The sequence below is a fragment of the Dipodomys merriami genome, unplaced genomic scaffold (genome assembly GCF_024711535.1).
Source record: "Dipodomys merriami isolate MVZ:Mamm:240054 unplaced genomic scaffold, mDipMer1.0.p SCAF_28, whole genome shotgun sequence".
Taxonomy (NCBI): domain Eukaryota; kingdom Metazoa; phylum Chordata; class Mammalia; order Rodentia; family Heteromyidae; genus Dipodomys; species Dipodomys merriami.
In genome coordinates this window covers 16275984-16297512 of record NW_027204270.1, presented here as the reverse complement: position 1 = coordinate 16297512, position 21529 = coordinate 16275984, and the positions used below count along the sequence as shown (strand labels likewise).

Sequence of the window (21529 nt, the reverse complement as noted above, 5' to 3'; positions counted from 1 at the left end):
ACAATTTAAATAAAGTTAATTTCCAGATAGTCTTCCTGTTATCATTTAAAAAGATAAACAATGAACAAACATTAAAATGACCATTTAAGGCTCTTAAACAATCTTTTGCCTGAATAGTTATTACTGTTGGCCAAATAATAAGCACTAGCAGGCAGGACAGCTAAAGGTCCTTCTGTAAGAAGTACTAAGTGTAAGAAAATTTAAAAACCAGTCTGTAACCTAGATGCAGGTTTAAAAATTATAATGGCCAAGTGTTTCCATTAAGTAAAAGCTCACCTGGGGTAATAGGGAAAGCACAGCTGGAAGGTGCCACTGAATCCTTTACCAGAGATCTGCTCCATCCACCCATTCTTCTCACATTTCTGCAGAGTTTTCTTCAGCAAATGCACTGAATAAAAGAATTCAAGGAGTTAGTTATTTAGGCAGATTAGTTTCTTCTCAACCACAATCAGATGTCTACCAATTAATGTCCTTCTCTGTGATCACAAATATCAGTTCAGCAAACATTAGTGCTCATAATTTGGAAGGTTATAGTGAAAAGAGTTCAGTTGAGTCCAATTCCCCATTTCACAGAAAAGTTAACAGAAGCATAGAATAGCTAAATGACTTGTTCTAAGGCAGCACATAAAATTATTAATAGCAGGAAAATGTCATTATTTCCACTCACTCAAGCACCTATATGTACCTATAGGAATTGATAATCACCTAGGACATATACCTATAAAGATAATACAACAAATTCTTCATAAATTAGCAAAGAATAATAAATTAATACCATAGCTCATAAAGTCCTAATTACTCATCTTTCATAATAGACATATAAAAAATGAGCCAGTGGCTCATACCTGTAAGTCCTATTCAGAAGACTGAAATCTGAGGATCAGAGTTCAAACTCAAACCAAATAGTAAAGTCTGTGAGATGCTATCTCTAATTAACTACCAAATAAATCTGGAAGTAGAGCTGTGGCTCCAACGGTAGAGCTCTAGCTTTGAGCACCTAATCCCTGAGTTCCAACACCAGGACCAGCACAAAAAACCAAAACCAAAACCAAAACCCAAAAACCCAAAAACCACTATGATTCAGGCATGGTGGTGCACACCTGTAATCCCAGCACTTGGGAGGCTGTGGTTGGAGGAACTTGAGTTCAAGGCCAGCATAAACTACACAGGGAGATCCTGCCACAAAAGTAAACAAATAAAAAGGCAATATTAAAACTTCAAAATTACTTTTACTTTTTTGAGATGAGATCTTGCTGTATTAACTAAGCTAGCCTCAAAACTCCTCCGGCCTGTAATCCTAGCTACTGAGGAGGCTGAGATCTGAGGATCGCTGTGAAAAGCCAGCCCAGGCAGGAAAGGCTGTGAAACTCTTATCTCCAATTAACTACCAGAAAACCAGAAATGGAGTTGTGGCTCAAAGTGGTAGACCACTAACTAGCCTTGTGCAAAAGAGCTTAGGGACAGCATCCAGGACCCTACAGCTGGCAAGGGGGGGGGGTGGAGAGGGGAGGAGAAACTCCAGGGTTCAAGTGCTTCTCTGTAGTAGCTGAGAGACTACAGGCATGCACCACCATTCCTGGACCATGTTACTTAAATATTCTGGTTGGTACTTTCAGTTATTTGTCATATTTTTCAACCTAAATCCTTTGTGCCTATTCTAATATTTTGCTGAACAGTTGCCCAGTTCTGCCAGTCACAACAGCAGTGTTTAATTACAGTCTGATCTCTAATTTCAAAGTGAATATATTGTACTATAAACAAAATACTAGCTGGGTACCAGTGGCTACCATCTGTAATCCTAGCTACTCAGGAGGCTGAGATCTGAGGATCTCATTCTGAAGTCAGCCTGGGCAGAAAAGTCCTCATGAGACTCTTATCTCCAATTAACCACTCAAAAACTTGGGAGCTGTGGCTCAAAGTTGTAGTGATCTAGCCTTAAGCAAGAGAGTTCAGGAACAGCACCTAGGTCCTGAGTTTAAGCCCCACTATTGCCAAAACAAAACCCACTAGGCCTGGCGCTGATGGCTCAGGCCTGCAATCCTAAATACTAAGGAGGGCTGAGATCTGAGGATCGCAGTTCAAAGCCAGCTTGGGCAGAAAAGGCAGTGAGACTTTATCTCCAATTAACCACCAGAAAACTGGAAGTGGCACTGCAGCTCAAAGCAGAATACTAGCCTTGAGCAAAAGAGCTCAGGCACAGTGCCCAGGCCCCGAGTTCAAGCCCCATGGCTGATAAAAGAAATAAAAACAGGGCTGAGAACGTGGCTTAGTGGTAGAGCGCTTGCCTAGTATGCATGAAGCCCTGGGTTAGAGCCTCAGCACCACATAAATGGAAAAAGCTGGAAATGACACTATGGCTTAAATGGCAGGGTGCCAGCTTGAGCAAAAAGAAGCTCAGGGACAGTGCTCAGGCCCTGGGTGCAAGCCTCAGGACTGGCAAAAAACAAAACAAAACTACTTCCTATTAAAGGTAAAAGTAAACTAATTAAAAGGTCATTTAAGAGTTTTATCCAAATTACTACAAAATATCAGAAAAAAAATTTATAGTAAAGTAAAATTAATTCTGATCAGAAGCCGCTGTAAATTAATGATAACACCTGGTTAGGTGTGGTAGTGCACAACTGCAATCCCAGCACTATGGAGGCTGAGTGAGGATTGGGTTGAAGGCCAGTGTGATCTTCACAGTTAAGACCCCATTCTCAAAAAAGAAAAAAAAGTTTATTAAATAAAATACAATAGAGTAAGTCTTATTTCCATTTTATTTTTTTTTCTTTTTGTCAGGTGTGGAGCTTGAACACTGGGTCTGGGTGCTATCCCTGAGCTCTTTTGCTCAAGTTAGGGCTCTACCACTTTGAACCACAGCTTCACTTCTGTTTTTTGAGTGGTTAGAGTTAAGAGTCTCATGGGGACTTTCCTGCCCACGCTGGCTTTGAATCACAATCCTTAGAGCTTCAGCCTCCTTAGTAGCTAGGCTGGCTCTGTGTTTAATTTTTAAGTGATAAATTTGTAATTTCCTCTTAGTTTTTCATAGCCAATACTTAATATTGATATTAGTAGCATGATTTCCAGAGTTTTTTGGTGGTTAATTGGAAATAGCCTCATGGACTTTCCTGCGTAAGCTATTTCAGCCCCAAGTAGCTCGGATTATAGGTGTGAGCCACTAGTGCCTAGCTTTCAGGTTTTTTGTTCCTCCACAAGAAAATCCCCCCCATTTTCAGTTAAGTGTATACAACTCTGCTCTTACTTTGATAGTTAGAATTGGTCCCTGGGTGGTTCTCCAAGATGTACTTCTTCAGAGCAGTGGTAGAGCAGGTCTTCGGCTCATTCATGGCAGCAATGGCAGACAAGATTGCATATTCCATCAGGCTTCCACCAAGCAGGGGTTTCTCCCCTGATTTCTTCAGCTGTTTTCCAAGGAGGAAGAGAAAAGCATCAAGACAACACTCTCCCAAAGCAGGTCAAGACAAGACTCCTCTGCACCAGGTGGGTCGGAGTTCCTGCATTAGCACAGATATGTTTTACAATAAATTGTCAGGTTAGGGACTTTCTCTTCCCATTCACCAGGTATCAATCTAACTGAGAAGTCCCAACCCTCTTATGGATATTTTCTTCTACCCTCTATTTACCAAAAGATACTGACAGTTCTACCCTAATAAACAAGATAACTTGCTATGTTCCTAAAAAAACTGAGACTTTTGAAAATACTTTTTATGAATCTGAAAAACAAAGCAATAAAAAAGCCTTTTTAATTCTAAAAGGAAAATAACCATATTCCTCTACCTTGTATCCGGTGCCCTATACCAAGAAAAATTTTGTAAGTATTTATGATATCATATAATAGAATATTAAATAGCAAACTTAGTGTTGGTAGCTCACACCTGTCATCCTACCTACTCAGAAGGCTGAGACCTAAAGGACTGAAGTTCAAAGCCAGTCTGGGCAAAAGCCAAGATAGAGCACTAGGCCCTGAGTTCAAGCCCCAATTTAAGCCCTTCTTTCCCCCATCACAAAGAATGTTATGTAACATATTTCTAGGCTGAGAAGGCTGGGAAACAAAGCAGGCAGAAATAAGTAGACTAGCTCTTAAAGAGTGGTCCACAAATTCCTAGAAGTTCTGATACCCTTTTAGAGGATCTTAAAGGTCAACACTATCTTTGTAACAAAATAAACATGTGATCTGTTATTTTTTGTGTTGATATTTGTCCTGATGGCAAGTGGTTATGGTCTTCACTGACAGATACTTACTTACATTTTCGTTTGTTTTTGTTGTTGTTAATGCCAGTTTCACTTAGGAATAACCTCAAGCATAAATAATTATTTAAGTCTCAAGCCCTAACAAGCCTTTTTAAACATTTTATGCAATGAAAAGAAAAGATGTATAAAGCACATGTGCTACATATGCATGTATAATGGTGAGCTGAACTAATGGTGTTTTTATAGATCTTTTTGACTTGAAGGAACTACTAATAAACTATTCAGATCCTAAGAAGTGAGTCTTGTCACTTCAAGAAAAACAACAGTATTTGTTTCCAATGGCAAAATTCAACCTACCTTCTTCCCTCCCCTCCTGTCTGTCTGTTTCTCTTTTTGAGATAGGATTTCACTGTGTAGCTCAGGCCGCCCTTGAACTCAAGATCCTCCTGCCTCAGCCTCTCAAGTGCTGGGATTAGAGGCCTGTGCAAAATTCAACCTTTCAAGAGAAAATTTAAGTTGTAGAAAACTTGTATCTATCATCTTTTTAATATTTACCCAGCACTTAAGCAGTGTTCTTATGAGACCAATGGCTGGCACCAATGACTATAATTTTTGTTACTAGATGATGAATTGTTGAACACTTGAAAATCCTATGTAGCCTAACTCAGTGAGCCACTATTTTTCAAATAACCAATGCATTGTGTTACTTATAATATGTGGTTCAAAGATCCACTCATAGTTCAAGACAGACCAATGGCTTTAAGGTAACAGACTACAAGAAGAGTTCACTAATATGGTTTCCAGATTCCACATGGCAACTAACATTTAAGGAATTACCACAAAATCAAATTAACAGTTCACATTAATAGCATAAAGAGTACCAATCACACAAAGCATTTTAGAAACATAGAAAAAGCACTGGACATATATTCATGAAGAATCTAAAAGTGACAAAGAGAAAATTAAATAGCCAGGTGCCAGTGGCTCACACCTGTAATCCTAGCTATTTAGGATGATGAGGTCTAAGGTTCAAAGTCAGCCCAGGTAGAAAAAGTCCATTGAGACTTAAACATGAAAAAGTTAGAAGTGCAGCTGTAGCTCATGGACAGCACAGCACTGTGGCCCTGAGTTCAAGCTCCATTACTGGCACCAAAAAAAAAAAAAAAAAAAAAAAGAGTCAGAAATAATTAAATATACTTGCTGTCTTTAATTTTATGAGTGAGCTACTTGTAGTCCAGTAGAAGAACATTCTAGCTCAGGAAAATATGGAAAAACAAATTCTCAAACTGGAAAATGATCTTGAACTGCTATGCAGAACTGAAAGAACTGGAAAACTGCAGAGGGAAATGATTGGTCTCAGAAGAGAGACATATAGTTGTAGAAATAAAAGCAGAAATCAGCATCAGCCACCAAAAAATGAGAACAAGGCACAAAAATGACAAAAAAATGACAAAATATCATTTCAGTAGAAAAGTACTAACACAATCCTGCCATGAAGAGTGTGAATATAATAAGGAAATGCTTACATGAAATGAAAATAAAAATAAAAAGCTATGGACATTCCAAATGACATGAAGAGAGCTGAAGGAAAAAGAAGTTCCTTGAAGACTGATAAATTAGAAGCCAGAAATAAAGAGGGAATGCATAAAGTCTCTCAAATGATTATGAATGTTGCCAGAAACAAATTCTAATGCAAAATACTGAACTTAAGATGCTTCTTCATCAAATGAAAAGGAAATGATTTGTTTCCCAAAGAAGAAACCTAGAGAAAGAGGAGAGAACCGTATAGGAATGTTAAGTCTGACACTGAAGATGCCAGGTAACTCAGCAGAGAGAGAACAATTATTAAAAAGAACACCAGTAAAGAGCTGGGGAAAGGGCTGGGAAGGTGGCTCAGTGGTAAAGCGCTTGCCTTGCATGCTCGAGGCCCTGGGTTCGATTCCTCAGCACCACATAAGCAAAAAGAAAAAAGCCGGAAGTGGCGCTGTGGCTCATAGTGGTAGAGCGCTAGCCTTGAGCTGAAGAGCTGAGGGACAGCGCCCAGGCCCAGAGTTCAGGCCCCACGACCGGACCCCCCCCCCAAAAAAAAAGAGCTGGGGAAGCTGTGTATATTGGCTCACACCTATAATCCCACTTACTCATCTAAGAGAATCATCATTTAGAATCAGCCTGGCGCAGACAAACTCATCAATCAATCAGTAAAAAGCCAAAGTAGAGGCATGGATTAATTGGTAGGGCGCTAGCCCTGAGTGAAAAAGGTAAGCGAAAGCTTAAGATCCTGAGTTCAAGCCCCACTACTGGCACACACACGCACGCACACATGCGTGCGTGCACACACACACATATACACACAAGTAAGGATTTTGAAAAGTTATGCAGAAGAACTTTAACAAAATTTCAAAAGTACACTTAGGCTTTAATGATGAAGATGTAATATAATAATACTATAAACAAGAAACTGAGTCAGTAAGTTAGAAACAAAACAAAATGATTAAAACACAGCAGCAATCTTTACAGCCAACAACCAGCTCTGCATGTGATACCATTCTACTATGAGGAGACTATTTGTTGAGAGAAAAGGAATGTTTCAAAGGAAAATGGTCCCCCTTTTAAAGAGAAAAAGAATTTTTCTATTCACTTAAGATTGGAGAAAGGCATTTGAATAAGAAAGTTAGTGAAAGCAACATACATGACTAACTTTGACCACCAGAACTCTGAAAATGTTAAACTTTTCAGTGGTTTCTTAGCAAAGTATAAGATACAATCTTTTTTTGTTGTTGTTGTTGGTCATGGGCTTGAACTCTGGGCCTGGGTGCTGTCCCTCAGCGCTACAGCTCAAGGTGAATGCTCTACCACTTGAGCCACAGCACCACTTCTGGTTTTCTGGTGGTTAATTAGAGATAAGAGTCTCATGGACTTTCCTGCCCAGGCTTGGCTTTGAACTGCAATCCTCAGATCTCAGCCTCCTGAGTAGTTAGGATTACAGGTGTGAGCCACTGGCGCCCAGCTTGGACAATCTTATACTGCATGCAAAGCCATGGGTTGGTCTAATGGGTCTTTTGCCTTGCATATTTTAAGCTGATTCAACACTGTGGCCTGACACTACTATCCTGTGGATATTCCTATTCAATCAATGTAACTGACTATAACTTCTGAAGAAATAAGTCAGTCTGGAAGAGAATGTACAAATTAGATATAAAGCATGGTGTCAAGAACTGCATCATAGGAGGGTTGTTGCTACAGTGGCAATGGTGACCTAAGTTTCTATGGTGACCTACCTTAGCTATATGGCCTAGAATTCTATTCATTAATATATGCATAAAATTTTACACCCAATTTAAAACAATGTGCTAAAAAAAAGTCAGTCATCCTTAGTAATTTAAAGTTGTCTAAGTCCTTTGTTTGGACTTCCCTGCTTTCTCTGAAGAGCTGAAATGTTTTTGTTTTTGGTGTCCGGCACCTGGGCTCTGTCTCTAAGTTTCTTTGGCTGAAGGCTAATAGTGTTCTACCATTTGAGTCATAACATCACTTGCAGCTTTTTTCAGTAGTTTGTTAGAGATGAGAGTTCTCACATACTTCCTGCTTGGCTGGCTTTGAATCGTGTTCCTCAGATCCTCAGATCACTAGTGTCCAGCTTGCTACCTATTTAAAAAGCTATAAAATGCTTTCTATTTACCCAGTTGGCTGTGGTTTATGTCTGTAATTCTAGCTACTCAGGAGGACAAGATCCAGAGAATCAAGGTTTGAAACCAGACAGAGCAGAAGAATCTGTAAGACCCCACATCCAAAATAACCAAACCAAAAAGCTGTACTGGAGGCACTGCTCAACTGGCAGGGTCAGCTGGGTGCAAGTGCTAGGCCCAGTATGTGCAGAAATCAAAATAAAATGAATGAATAAGTAAACAAAGCCTGAACATGTGCTTTTTAGTAATAGAGGCATATGGTTCTGTGGATAATAACATGTGCAGGATGTTAGGATGGAGACAAACACAGTTAACAGTTTCATCTTATAGGTATAAAAATTATTATTATAAATGTTCAGGGTTGTTTTTGTTTTTGGTGGTACTAGGGATCAGGTCTCCAGCCCTTTTTGCTTCAGCCATTTTTTAGATGGTATAACATGTTTTTGCCCTAGGTTAGTCTTAGACTGTGACCTTCCAATACAGTTGGAATCATAGGTGTGTAATACCGTGGCTTACTTTTGTTGAGATAAGGGATTCTCAGGCAGAACTGGAATAGAATCACAGTCCTCCTTTATGCTCTCTACCTTCATAGTAAATGAATCTACAGGCATGTACTACCATGCCTGATCTCTTAAATGTTTTTTGTTTAATATATAGCTGGCATCCAAAATTTAGCCTTTACTTGAATGTAATGGCTGTAAATTTTTAACTAAGTTCTATACTTACTATATTTAGTTGAGTTTAAAATTACTTCTTTCATATATTTAAAAAATAAACTGACTTTTATGTAAAATACATTCTAGGACTTAATTTAACAAAAGAAACTGAAGACCTACAATGAAGAGACATTTGGTGTTAATAGACTGGAAAACAAAAAAGAATGAATAATAATTCTCAGTTGGGTGCTAGATGCTCACTCATCCTAGCTACTCAGGAGGCTGAGATCTGAGGATCATGGTTTGGAGCCAACCCCAGGCAGGAAAGTCCATGAAACTTTTTTTTTTTGTTGATCATAAGAATTGAACTCAGGGCCTGGGTAATAATGTCCCGGAGCTTTTGTGCTCAAAGCTAGCACTCTAGCACTTTGAGCCACAACTTCACTTTGGGTTTTCTGGTGGTTATAACGTTGGAGATAAGAGACTCAAGGACTTTCCTGCCTGGACTGGCTCATCCTCCTGAGTATTTAGGGTTACAGGTATGAGCCACCAGTGCCCGGCTCCATAAGACTTTTTTTTTTTTTGCCAGTCCTTTGGCTTAAACTCAGGGCCTGGGCACTGTCCTTGAGCTTCTTTAGCATAAGGCTAGTACTCTACCACTTGAGCCACAGCGCCACTCAGAAGCTCTGAACCAGAGTTCCAGGCATGCTAGGCAAGCACTCTACCACTAAGCCACAGTCCCAGCCCCTCCATAAGACTCTTATCTCTAATTAACCACCAAAAGCTATAAGTAGAACTATGGCTGAAAGTGGTAGAGTAGCTAGGCTTGAGAAAAAAAGCTAAGAGACACTGCCCAAGCTCTTATTTCAAATCCCAGGACTGATACAAAGAAACAACCATCTGATAGTTATCTTAGAAATATTCTACCCTTTCCCTTTTTCTTAAAAATTTTTTTTTATTATCTTTAATTGTACAAAGGAGCTACCATTTAACAAAGTAGCTTATAAATATAATGTATCTTGATCAGTGTGACCCCTTCGAGAGAGAATGGATTTTCTTCATAAACTCAAAATATACTAACAGATACTAGTGTCCATTAAAGCTAGACATTAAAGATATTTGCAAAATAATGTAAAAAGTGTTTCTCTTAACAAATTTATTTTGGAGTAAATTCAATTTTTCATGAATTGTTTATCTTAATATATAATGGATCTGCTATTGTTATTTCTAAATGAATAATTTTTAAAATTTTTTTCATCTTATTTATTTATTGTGCTGGTCCTGGAGCTTGAATTTAGGACCTGGGTGCTGTCCCTGAGTTTTTTTGCCCAAGGCTAGTGCTCTACCACAGCTCCACTTTGGATTTTTAAGTTTTATTTAGAGTTTCCTATCTGGGCTGACTTCAAAACACAGATCCTCTCATCACAGTCTCCTGAGTAGCTAGGATTATAGGCATGAGCCACTGGAACCTGCTTTATTTTGAGGCAGGGTCTTGATATGAAGCCTAGACTGGCCTTGAATTTAAGATCCCTAGCCTTCAGCCTCCAGGGTACTGGAATTACAGTTGTGTGCCACCATGCCTGGCTCTTAAGTTTTAATTGCTAAAACAGTCAATACTGATAGGTACGACTCATAGAAACAAAGTCTCAGAGGTCCTTGTTCAAATTTTAGAGTCTGAGGAAGTCCTTAAAAGCCCCAATATTGAGAGGCATGCCTCTACAACAAGCCTTTGGCTTCTAACCTGGAATGTCCCCGAAGCACCTTTGCCAGTTATTTGTTCTAACTGGCCTCTCTCCACTGCTCTCTGCAGAGCATTCTTCAACAGCTGGGGCCTGCAGAGAAAAACAAAAAAATAGTGATAAATACATCAATGAAAAACTTGAAGAAAAAGATTCAGGGTTATTCCCAGATCTAATCTTGATTCTTTTATGTAGAACTTTGCTACCATGAGCAAAAACCCAATACCAAATTGTTGACATCTTTGAAAAGTGTTTTTTTTTTTTTTTTAAGTGAAACTGTTAGTACTTGTACATATAGAATTGAAACAGTTTATTATCATTAAACCACAGTGACAGAGATATTTTGGTTGGTCCTACCAACCAAGTCTACTAAATGGGCCACATTACAACACTGACTTATAAAAAGTCTTTTTAGGATAATTTTGGCCGGGCGCCAGTGGCTCATGCCTGTAATCCTATCTACTCAGGAGGCTGAGATCTGAGGATCACAGTTCAAAGCCAGCCCAGGTAGAAAAGTCCATGAGACTATTATCTCAATAAACTATTCAGGAAAAGCTGGAAGTGGTGCTATGGCTCAAGTCGTAGAGTGCTATCCTTGATCAAAAAAAGGTCAGAGTCCAAAAAAAAAAAAAAAAAAGGTCAGAGTCAAGAGCCCAGGCCCCAGCATTCAAGCCCATGACCAGCAAAAAGCAAAGATAAAATCAACTTTAAAGTAAAGGAAATTGGATTATGGGGAAAGAACTATTAAAACAAAAGGAAGAGCAAATGTGAAGACTGAGGCCACTGAGGAAGAGTAGTAGGTAAGATCACAGAGGCAATGGACATGTAGTGCCTTGTGGGATTTTTTATTGATTTAATTGTGAGGAAAACTTGGGAAGTCACTGAAGGGTTTGAGTAGAAAAAGTATATGACCTAATTAACCTTTTTTGAAGTCATTCTCAGTGTGATCTTATGAATATTCTGGCTGGCTACAGATGGCTCATACCTGTAATCCTACTCAGGGGGCTGAGATGTGAGGATCATGGTTCAAAAGCCAGCCCAGGCAGGAAAATCTGTGAGACTCTCATCTCCAATAAACTACTCAGAAAAAGCCGAAGTGGTACTGTGGCTCAAGTGGTAGAGCACTAGCTTCAAGCACAAAGAGGCTTAGGGACAGTGCCTAGGCTCAGAGTTCAAGCCATAGGGCCAGAAAAAAAAAAAATTCAAGTAAATACTAGAACTATTAGTACAACATATATTCAATAAAAATCTTCTGGAGAGGGGCTGGAAAGGTGGCTCAGTGGTAGAGTGCTTGCTTTGCATGCATGAGGCCCTGGGTTCAATTCCTCAGCACCACATAAGCAAAAAGCCGGAAGTGGTGCTGTGGCTCAAGTGGTAGAGCGCTAGCCTTGAGCTGAAGAGCTGAGGGACAGTGCCCAGGCCCAGAGTTCAGGCCCCACGACTGGACCCAAAAAAAAAAAAAAAAAATCTTCTGGAGAATGAACTATGAATTAAACACAAGTTTCCAAAGGCAACCACATAAAAGATCTTACATAAATATATTTAAAACTCACTGTCAATTGCAAATTTAATCAAATTAATGCTGGTATGAAATCCACAACTGAACAATTGTGAAAATTTAGATGATCAACCCAAATGTTTAGCAAAAAATTATCAAAATTATCTAAGAAGGATGCTTAAATGATGAAGACTTTATGTATGGGTTGGAGGCAGGGCTCAATTGATAGAACACTAGCCAATGAATCAAAGTGTCAGGTACCGAGTATAAACCCCACCAGTCTTGGACTGGAAAAAAAAAGACTTTAATGTTATTTATGTAGTTATTTTTAAAGCCTGAAATATCTTATGTTCCCAGTTATAACTAAATTTTAAAAAAGAATGCTGGTTGATCACCCCTATAATCCTAGCTGCTCAAGAGGCTGATATATGAGGAATACAATTTGAAGTCAATCTAGGCAGGAAAATCCAAAGGACTCTTCTTATCCCTAAATAACTAGGGAAAAGGCTGGAATTGAGGCATAGTTCAGGCAGTATGGTGCCAGCCACCAAACAAGAGCACAAGGCCCTGAGTTCAAGCCCTGGTACTGGTACCAAAAACAAAACAAAACAAAAAAACAATTCATGAAGAGTATCTAAGAGGACATAATACCATGCTGATATAGAGTTATAGGGAGCCCTTGGCACTGGAATGTGGTCAACAAATTCATGCTATTCTATTTGAGCCATGCTTCTAACTGGTTAAATGGAGATAGTCTTAAGAGACTTTCCTGCCCACGCTGGCTTTAAACCATGATCCACAGATCTCAGCCTCTTGATTAGCTAGGATTAACCATGATTCACTCATGTCCTGCAGTTGCCACCCCCCACATCACAGGCTTGAAAATAGGTCCTTGTACTTGCCTGGCACTCTACCATTTGAGCCATGCCGCTAGCCTTCTATAAGGATCTTATAAAAGAATACTGGTTTGGATTTCAAAAAAAAAAAAAATAAGGCATTTATGAAGTAAAAAATAAAACTTTTGAAAACGAGTTTTATGTTTAGCTTTGTTCAATGTTTAGTTACATATTCTTTAGTTACATATTCAGGAAGAATACGGATTCTTCCTGAAAATGTAACTAACTTCTTTTTTTTTTTTTTTTTTTTTGGGTCCGGTTGTGGGGCCTGAACTCTGGGCCTGAGCGCTGTCCCTCAGCTCTTCAGCTCAAGGCTAGCGCTCTACCACTTGAGCCACAGCTCCACTTCCGGCTTTTTTCTTTTTGCTTATGTGGTGCTGAGGAATCGAACCCAGGGCCTTGAGCATGCAAGGCAAGCGCTCTACCACTGAGCCACCTTCCCAGCCCTGTAACTAACTTCTTACGAAGAGCCTAAAGGAAATATATTTTAGCTGGGCACTGATGCCTCACGCCTGTAATCCTAGCTACTCAGGAGGCTGAGACCTGAGGATCATGGTTTAAAGCCAGCCTGGGCAGGAAACTATGAAACTCTATCTCCAAGAAACTACGCAAAAAAGCCAGGAGTCGTGTTATGGCTCAAGTGGCGGAGCACTAACCTTGAGCAAAAGAAGCCCAGGCCCAGAGTTCAAGCCCTGGGACTGGCAAAACAACAACAACAACAAAGCATCGTATTTTAATGGTTAATACCTGATGTCCACTCTAAGCTTAGGATAATACTGAGACACGTATTTCCTGATGAGACTGTAGGAAGCTTCCTTAGGTTCACAAAGGCGAGTAAAGGCCAAGGGGAGCACATCCTCCAATTTTACTTGTGGCTCTGGATATACTGTAGAACTCTTCTGAAATATTAAAAATCATGTCATTATGTAATGTAGGGCTTTCAGTTCATTATGTTTCCAACTTAAAGGCTTTCCTCCATTGACTGACAAATTAGCTGACAAATAGAAAACTATCATTTTTCCTACTTCAAACCACAATGGTGTAAACTGTGGGTGGCTGGTCTGTACATATGCACTCTCCTCCACTTTAAGCAATCACTTCAGGGCTTTATTCTGCAACATGGCAGGACAACATCTTTGGCAATTTCTTACAGATAAAAATTTCAGATGGAGGCTGGGAAGGTGGCTCAGTGGTAGAGTGCTTGTCTTGCATGTATGAGGCCCTGGATTTGATTCCTTAGCACCACATAAGCAGAAAAAGCCAGATGTGGTGCTGTGGCTTAAGTGGTAGAGTGCTAGCCTTGAGCTGGAGAGCTGAGGGACAGCGTCCAGGCCCAGAGTTCAGGCCCCAGGACTGGCAAAAAAAAAAAATCAGATCAAAGGAGTAAAGAATATACATAGAAGTAAAAAGGAAGAATAAAGACCTTAACTTATTCTTAGGCTTCAATATGAAGTCACTAAAAAATACTACTTAAATGTTCAGTTTATATTAGAAAGTTCTATTTAAAAAGTATAAAAATCAGCCAGGGGGACTGGGAAGGTGGCTCAGTGGTAAAGTGCTTGCCTTCCATGCATGAGGCCCTGGGTTCCATTCCTCAGCACCACATAAGCAAAATGAAAAAAGCTAGAAGTGGCGCTGTGGCTCAAGTGGTAGAGTGCTAGTTTTGAGCTTTGAGCTGAGGGACAGCGCCCAGGCACAGACTTTAGGCCCCCTGACCGGACCAAAAAAAAAAAAAAAAAAAAAAAAAAAAAGAACTGACTGTTCTTACAAAAATCAGCCAGGCACCAATGGCTCACGCCTGTAATCCTAGCTACTCAGGAGGCTGAGATCTAAGGATTGCAGTTTAAAGCCAGACCAGGCAGGAATATCCGTGAGATTCAATCTTTAATTAACCACCAGAAAACCGGAAGTGATGTTGTGGTTCAAGTGCTAGAGCACTAGCCTTGAGCTGAAGAGCTCAGGGATAGCTTTCAGGCCCAGAGTTCAAGACCCATGACCGACAAAAATAAAAAAAGAAAGAAAGAAAGAAAATGTTCAGTTTTTGGTAAAAACAAAGTTACAGAAGAATTACCATTATTTTAATTATTGACAAATAAAATACTAAGTACTCCACTTTATTGTTGTAACAATATTTTGGAAATTGTATTCTGAGAAGGTATTAGTATTTACAAAAATGAGAATAAAAGTTGGTTTGGAGCATAGTTTGGGGATCTTTAAGAATTGTTCTTCAAGCTGAGTGCCAGGGGCTCATGCCTGTAATCCTAACTACTCAGGAGGCAGAGATCTGAGGATTGAGGTTCAAAGCCAGGCCAAGCACGAAAGTCCGTGAGACTCTTATCTCCAATAAACCCCAGAAAACCAGAAGTGGCTCTGTGGCTCAAGTGTTAGCCTCAAGGTGAAGAGCTGAGGGACAGTGCCCAGACCCAGAGTTCAAGCCCCACAACCACACATACACACATACAAAAATAACTGTTCTTCATATATCTCCTCAATTTTAAAAGATATTTCATGAAAAAGTATAATTTATATAGCTGCTTATAAATTCAACACCAGGCACTTAACTGGATTAACTGGGTTAGAATACTGGGCTTGCACACTAGCTATTCTCTTCATTAGCTCTGTAAACTTGAAAGAAAGGCTACACTTTGCATTGTGCTAGGCACTCAGAAGCCACTCAATAGTAGTAATAGTATTTTGGTGCTCAAACTTTAGTAGAGACTTCTTACCTTTCTGTTTCTAGACTTCTGAGGTGTTTTTCTTGATTTCTGGACCACAACAAAACTTCCAGATGCACCTTTTCCTTTTACCTAAAGTGAATTAAGTTTTATTTAAATCATTCCAGTATTCATGCTTATAGTTTTCTGCTAAGACTAAGGGAATTATACAATATCACACAAGAGCTGTTTAAGTCTTCAGAGAAAAAAAGAATAGGAACCAAAGACAGGGTGTGATCCTAGCCATGATACCATCTAATTACTCAATACTAAACAATTTGGTTAACCCTTTTAAGTTTTCATTTCTACAAATTCAGAATTGGGGATGAATGCCACCGTGATACTAGGTTGAGTCTAAAAGAAAACAAAAACCTACAAAAAAATAAAATCACAAAAAATGTCCTGCAGAAGTGATGGGACAAAAGTCTCACGAAGAGACAACTCCTTGGCAAGTTTAGACCCTATGTAGTCTCAGGCCATCACTTAGTTTTCTAATTATAGTTTATTTCTTATGCTAAAGTTATATAATAATTTTTTAGACACCACACATAATGGCATGTTGTACCATGTATTTCCACATATGAAAACACTTTCTTTTTTTTTTTTAATTGTGAAAATACCATACAGAGGGGTTACAATTACACGGGCAAGGTGAAAACACTTTCTTAGAACTTTAAAAGTTGATTCATAAACACCAGTTTTACTTGGATAAATGTTACCAATTAATAATCAAGATGAAATACTTTTAGCACATTAATTGTTTAAGCATGGAAACAAGGGCAAGTCTATGGAGGCAAAGCAGAAATGTAGCCTAGAGGCTGTGCTGATATGCACTTAGGACATGGGAGGGGTATGTCATCTTTGGTTTTCATATTGGCTAGGTAAGACCTATTAATGAATGATAATTTTAAAGACTAAGTCATGGGGCTTGAACTCTGGGGTCTAAGCAATTTCCCCTGAGTTCTTCAACCCAAGGCAAATGCTCTACACTTGAGCCATAGCACCACTTCCAGTTTTCAGGTGGTTAAATGGAGATAAGAGTTTCATGGACTTTCCTGCCCAGGCTGGCTTTGAACCACAATTCTCAGATCTCAGCCTCCTGAGTAGCTTACAACAGGCATGAGCCACCAGCGTCTGGCAAGACTATTTAAATATCATCTTTACATTTAGAAAATCCTTAACCAAAAGACAGAAGGGGATATGGTTTATTCACTGCTGAATCTCTCATAGTACCTGATATAAGAGAGGCTCAATATTTACTTTTGAAATTAAGTATTTACTAAAGTTCCTTAACAGAATTTTTCTTATTTTTGGTGATACTGGGATGTTGAACTCAGGGCCTTGTCCTCGGCTAGGCACTCTACTACTTGAGCCATACATTCCATATAAGCAGTTTAAATGCCTTAATGGCATAAAATTCTACACTAATTAGGGCCAGAGTCCTGGCTACAGTGGTAACTGGTTGCAGAAAGGGTAGACCAAGATTTTTACCACTGTGCTATACCCCTGCCCTAGAATTCTCTGATTCTGACTGAACTACGAACTGTGTAAGGTAACACAGATTATGCCAAGCTCAATATTGGTTCTAGGGTGTCAATGCATTCAGGTTTCTTTGATGCTCCTTATCAGGATGAAACTATTTACAAGGCTGAGAAATAACAAATCTAGTTGTGTAAGTTAAGTTTTAATATTTATAAACCTAAGACAAAAGCAATTATTCTTTCTGGCTATTACAGTAATAGGATTGTCTTAACACTACTACTCATTTTCAATGCTACACAATTTCAAGCCTGAGTAGGCCCTGTAGCAAATCCAAGTAAGAGTACAATAAGCTGGAGTAAAAAAATCAACACTATCTTATTGCTTCAGCTCCTTAGAAGATACATGAATTATAAATACAACTGACACCAGTATTTTTGAAATCTGGCTATTATCTGGAGTACTGTGATACCATGTACCTTTGTTGGTAACAACAAAAACAACAACAAAATACATACAGAGCCTAATATTACTAAAAATGGACCAAGCATAGGTGCTATATGAAATAACCTTATTTCTAAAAGCTGTGTGGTACCTGTTTGATGACTCCTCTATTTAATTCTCTTTTTAGTGCTTGCTTAAGGAGATAGCCTCTTCTCTCTAGTTCCAGAGAAGGATATTTATGGATGATATATTTTCGAATAGCAACCACTGATGCACCACTCTTCTGGAAGCATGCCTAGAAAACAGATTTATCAAGCCATATATATTACTTATTTTCTATTAGAGAACTTGACACATACTCTATGTTATTTTGGAGATGATAACAGATTAACATAGTTAAGGAAGAATGAACAGTATTTCAGTCCACCTAAGTTCACATTGGCTTTGAAGAAGTATATAATTATGAACTATTTCTACAATGAGAGAGAGAGAGAGAGAGAGAGAGAGAGAGAGAGAGAGAGAGAGAGAGAGAGAGAGAGAGAGAGAGAGAGAGAAGAGAGAGAAGAGAGAGAGAGAGAGAGAGAGAGAGAGAGAGAGAGAGAGAGAGAGAGAGAGAGTGTGTGTGTGTGTGTGTGTGTGTAACTGGGCCTGAACTTGGGGCTTTATGCTATCCCTTGGCTTTATTGCTCATGCCCGACACTCTACCACTTAAGCCATACCTCTAGTTTTGCTTGTCTGGTTAGTTGGAGATAGGAATCTCCTAGTGCTGGGTGCTGGTGGCTGGCTCACACCTATAAATCTAGCTACTGAGAAGGCTGAGATCTGAGGATTATGATTCAAAATCAGCTCTGGCAGGAAAGTCGATGAGACACTTGACAGTTAACGATCTGAAAACTGGAAGTGGAGCTGCAGCTCAAAATGGTAGAGTGCTAGCTTTGAGCAAAAAAATTCAAGGACAACACCCAGACCCTGAGTTCAAGCCCCATGATCAAAAAAAAAAAAAAAAGAACTTTTCTGCCTGGGCTGGCTCAAAACCTTGCTCCTAAGATATCAGCCACCTGTAATCCTAGGATTAGAGGTATCAATCATAGCACCTAACTTAAAAGATAGATCTTTAGCATCAAAATGAGGGTAGCACAGAGCATTCTATCATTTACAAGATTATCTGTCTAGCCTATTTAATGAAGAGAGAATTTTGGCACACTGTAACAATTCTTCTGCAGGTTTCCCATAAGTGTTAGCAGAAAACATAGTCTGAACAAAAAGAATAAAGCTGGGTTTACAGATGGCACAGTTGGTAAAACCTTGGGGGGGGGGGCAGTACAAGGCTTTAAACTCAGGACCTCACCCTTGCTAAGCAGGTGTTTTACCATGAGCCACACTGCAGCAGTTGGTATAATTTTTGTTGTTGCTGTTGTTGTTAGTTGTGGTACTTGAATTCCGCCTAGGTGCTAACCCTCAATCTTCAGCTCAAGGCAAGCACTCTACCACTGGAGTTACAGCGCCACTTCTGGTTTTCTGAGTGGTTTGTTGGAGATAAGAGTCTCATGGGCTTTTCTGCCCGGGCTGGCTTTGAACCATGATCCTCAGATCTCAGCCTCCTGAGTAGCAAGGATTACAGATGTGAGCCACTGATGTCCGGCTAATTTTTTTTTTTAAATTGGTTGTGGGGCTTGAACTCAGGGCCTGGGTGTTGTCCCTGAGCTAGTTTTTGCTCAAGGGTAGTGATACCACTTTGAGCCACAGTCCCACTTTTCTGATGGGTAATTGGATATAAGAGTCTCTTGGACTTTCCTTCCCAGGTTGGTTTTAAATAATGACCCTCAGATCTCAGCCTTCTGAGAAACTAGGATTACATGCGTGAGCCACCAGTACCCAGCTCAGTTGGTAAAATTTTAAGGGGAGGTTTTGAGTAAAAATTGAGGTGTTCTATTGGAATTTAATGCAATTTTTCCATTTCCATCTTATCTACTAATGTCCACAGAAGAATTAAGTATCTCATTATGTCTAAAAGCAGCAAATGTTTGTTCTTACATGCTTTAAAATTTGAAGCACAGAAAAGTAGCACCTGTTAGTTATTTCATGGTTATCCATTAATCCTGTTATGAATCATCTGCAAACTAAACTTAGCAGTTACCTGTTCTCATTTAATAAACTTAGTTGAATGCTATTTTATGCATATTTACAATAATGAAGAATATTAATTTTAAGCCTTCAGAGTAGATGGACCAGAAAAGATAGTACTATATAAATCATGTTAATATAGGTCACTAAATTCACTAATTATCTTTGAACTATTAATAATCTATTATTTATTCCTGATTCTGTAAGAAAACACAAAGCCAAGAAAATTAAGCAAAAAAGAACTCTGTAAAGCTAAAATAATCAATCTTTTGTTCCACCAAACTGACAGACATGGGAGTAGGTATGAGGACTCCTGTTTGACATATAAAATACTATCAGTGCTCTAAAATAATCATTTATAATACTTATGGAATATATACATAGGTACATACAATTATGTGTATACATACATAGATGCACAAAAATCTTATTCTGCATAGGCACGTTTGTTTCACTATTTTAAAATTTTAGATCCTTCTTTATGTTCACCATAACCATGTTCCTTCAAACCAAGGCTGAGTGGACATGAAGTATAATCCTTGAGAGGCTACACAAAGAACAGAGATCTTAAGATCTCAAGAAAGCTACTACAGGAAGAAAAGTTTTCTTAATTAAGTGAGAGCCTATGAGCCTTGAAGGAATGAAGAGGTCTGAAGGAAATCTCTGACAGTTCATGTGAAAGTGCTCTCTTCTTGAATCTGAAATTACAACCAGGCTGCTCCTTCCTATGCATACCACTCTTGGTTAAAATTATTTGAATATCTGTCCCCAATCCTGACTCAGAAGGGTCCCAAAATGAAGGATCTATTCCTCTTATCAATTGATCATGTGAAATACACAAATTAAATGGAAAGATTTGGGCTGGGAATGAGTTCTGTGGTAGAATGCTTGTCTGGAGGAAGATAGGGGAGGGGGTACTAAGATGCGTATTAAATAATAAAGGTGGTAACAGATTTGAAGGTAGCCTTAATTTTTTTTTGGGGGGGGGAGGGACGGTTGTGGGGCCTGAACTCTGGGCCTGGGCGTTGTCCCTCAGCTCTTCAGCTTAAGGCTAGCACTTGAGCCACAGTGCCACTTCCGGCTTTTTTCTGCTTATGCGGTGCAGAGGAATCGAACCCAGGGCCTCAAGCATGCGAGGCAAGCATTCTATCACTGAGCCAACTTCCCAGCCCCAAGCCTTAAAATTTTTTTTAAAAAAACTAACATGTATGACAACATAAGCTAATGAAAGCCAATGGATTGTAGCCAAGTCATAAAGCCATATAAGGAAGGTAAATTTATTATTTTGGAACAGACAGGATGAGCAAAATAGTGCACTTAGAAGAGAGTTTCTTAGTTTAGGTATGAACAGTAAGGTTTATAAATATCAAGAGGCTCAGTACAAATGGCACTGAAGATATTACTTTTAAACAAATATACTTAATGTTATTTTGTTCTCTAGTAACAATTAGATTTTGTAAGAGGAAAGACCTTGCTTTAAGTCTCTGGTTGACTGAGAGAAAAGTGGTCCATAAGTATTTGTTGAAAGAATTAAAATTTTTAGCCTTCAAAAACTATACTTAATCAACAAAGAGTTAAAATTTTTCTGTTGATTAGAATATACTGTAATATTTGTAAAGCTAGTTTAAAGTAATTTTAAAAATTTTCTAAAGATAAATTGAAAATAATTAATAGTAAATGATTTCTGAAAAAAAAACAACACTGTTCATCAAATGTAATTATATTAGAAAAACATGCATCTCTTGTGGTTTTCATCTATTTAAGTCTCCTTTAGGAAGCAAAGCAAGATTTGCTCTGCTGATGTCTGAACAAAATATACCATTTTTAAATGAATAGGACTAATCTAAGATGACCCCTTTCAAATGAAAACTTGCCTTAATAGCCTCAGTTAGGATTGCATCCATCTTCGGACGTGGAGAAGAAGCCATTGGGGTTTGTTTCTGGGCCCTGGCTAACTGGCTGGCAGAAAGGGTGGCCCAGGAAGGTATTGTTTTTTTCACTTTCTTCTCCTTTTCTTTGGGCTGATCTTTCTCACTTTAAAACAAATAACTTTTATTAAACAAGATGAAACTCAAGAAAAAGGTACAGTCTATGTTCTATGC

General features: G+C 38.9%; 1 protein-coding gene across 7 annotated transcripts in view; it reads right to left on the bottom strand.

Annotated features, from left to right (window-relative positions):
• The window catches only part of Hp1bp3 (heterochromatin protein 1 binding protein 3), a 35819-nt gene that overhangs the window by 4172 nt on the left and 10118 nt on the right, over window positions 1–21529 (bottom strand). For 5 of the 7 annotated variants that reach the window (XM_070037736.1, XM_070037740.1, XM_070037737.1 and 2 more), the window contains 7 exons: window positions 21302–21461; window positions 17455–17598; window positions 15393–15473; window positions 13414–13565; window positions 10275–10365; window positions 3245–3404; window positions 277–388 (listed from right to left, as the gene is read on the bottom strand). In XM_070037736.1, the coding sequence (XP_069893837.1) occupies window positions 277–388; window positions 3245–3404; window positions 10275–10365; window positions 13414–13565; window positions 15393–15473; window positions 17455–17598; window positions 21302–21461 (900 nt within the window). Of the gene's footprint in view, window positions 1–276; window positions 389–3244; window positions 3405–3435; window positions 3498–10274; window positions 10366–13413; window positions 13566–15392; window positions 15474–17454; window positions 17599–21301; window positions 21462–21529 lie in introns of those variants that run through there. The other 2 variants (XM_070037739.1, XM_070037742.1) reach the window with 2 other exon arrangements.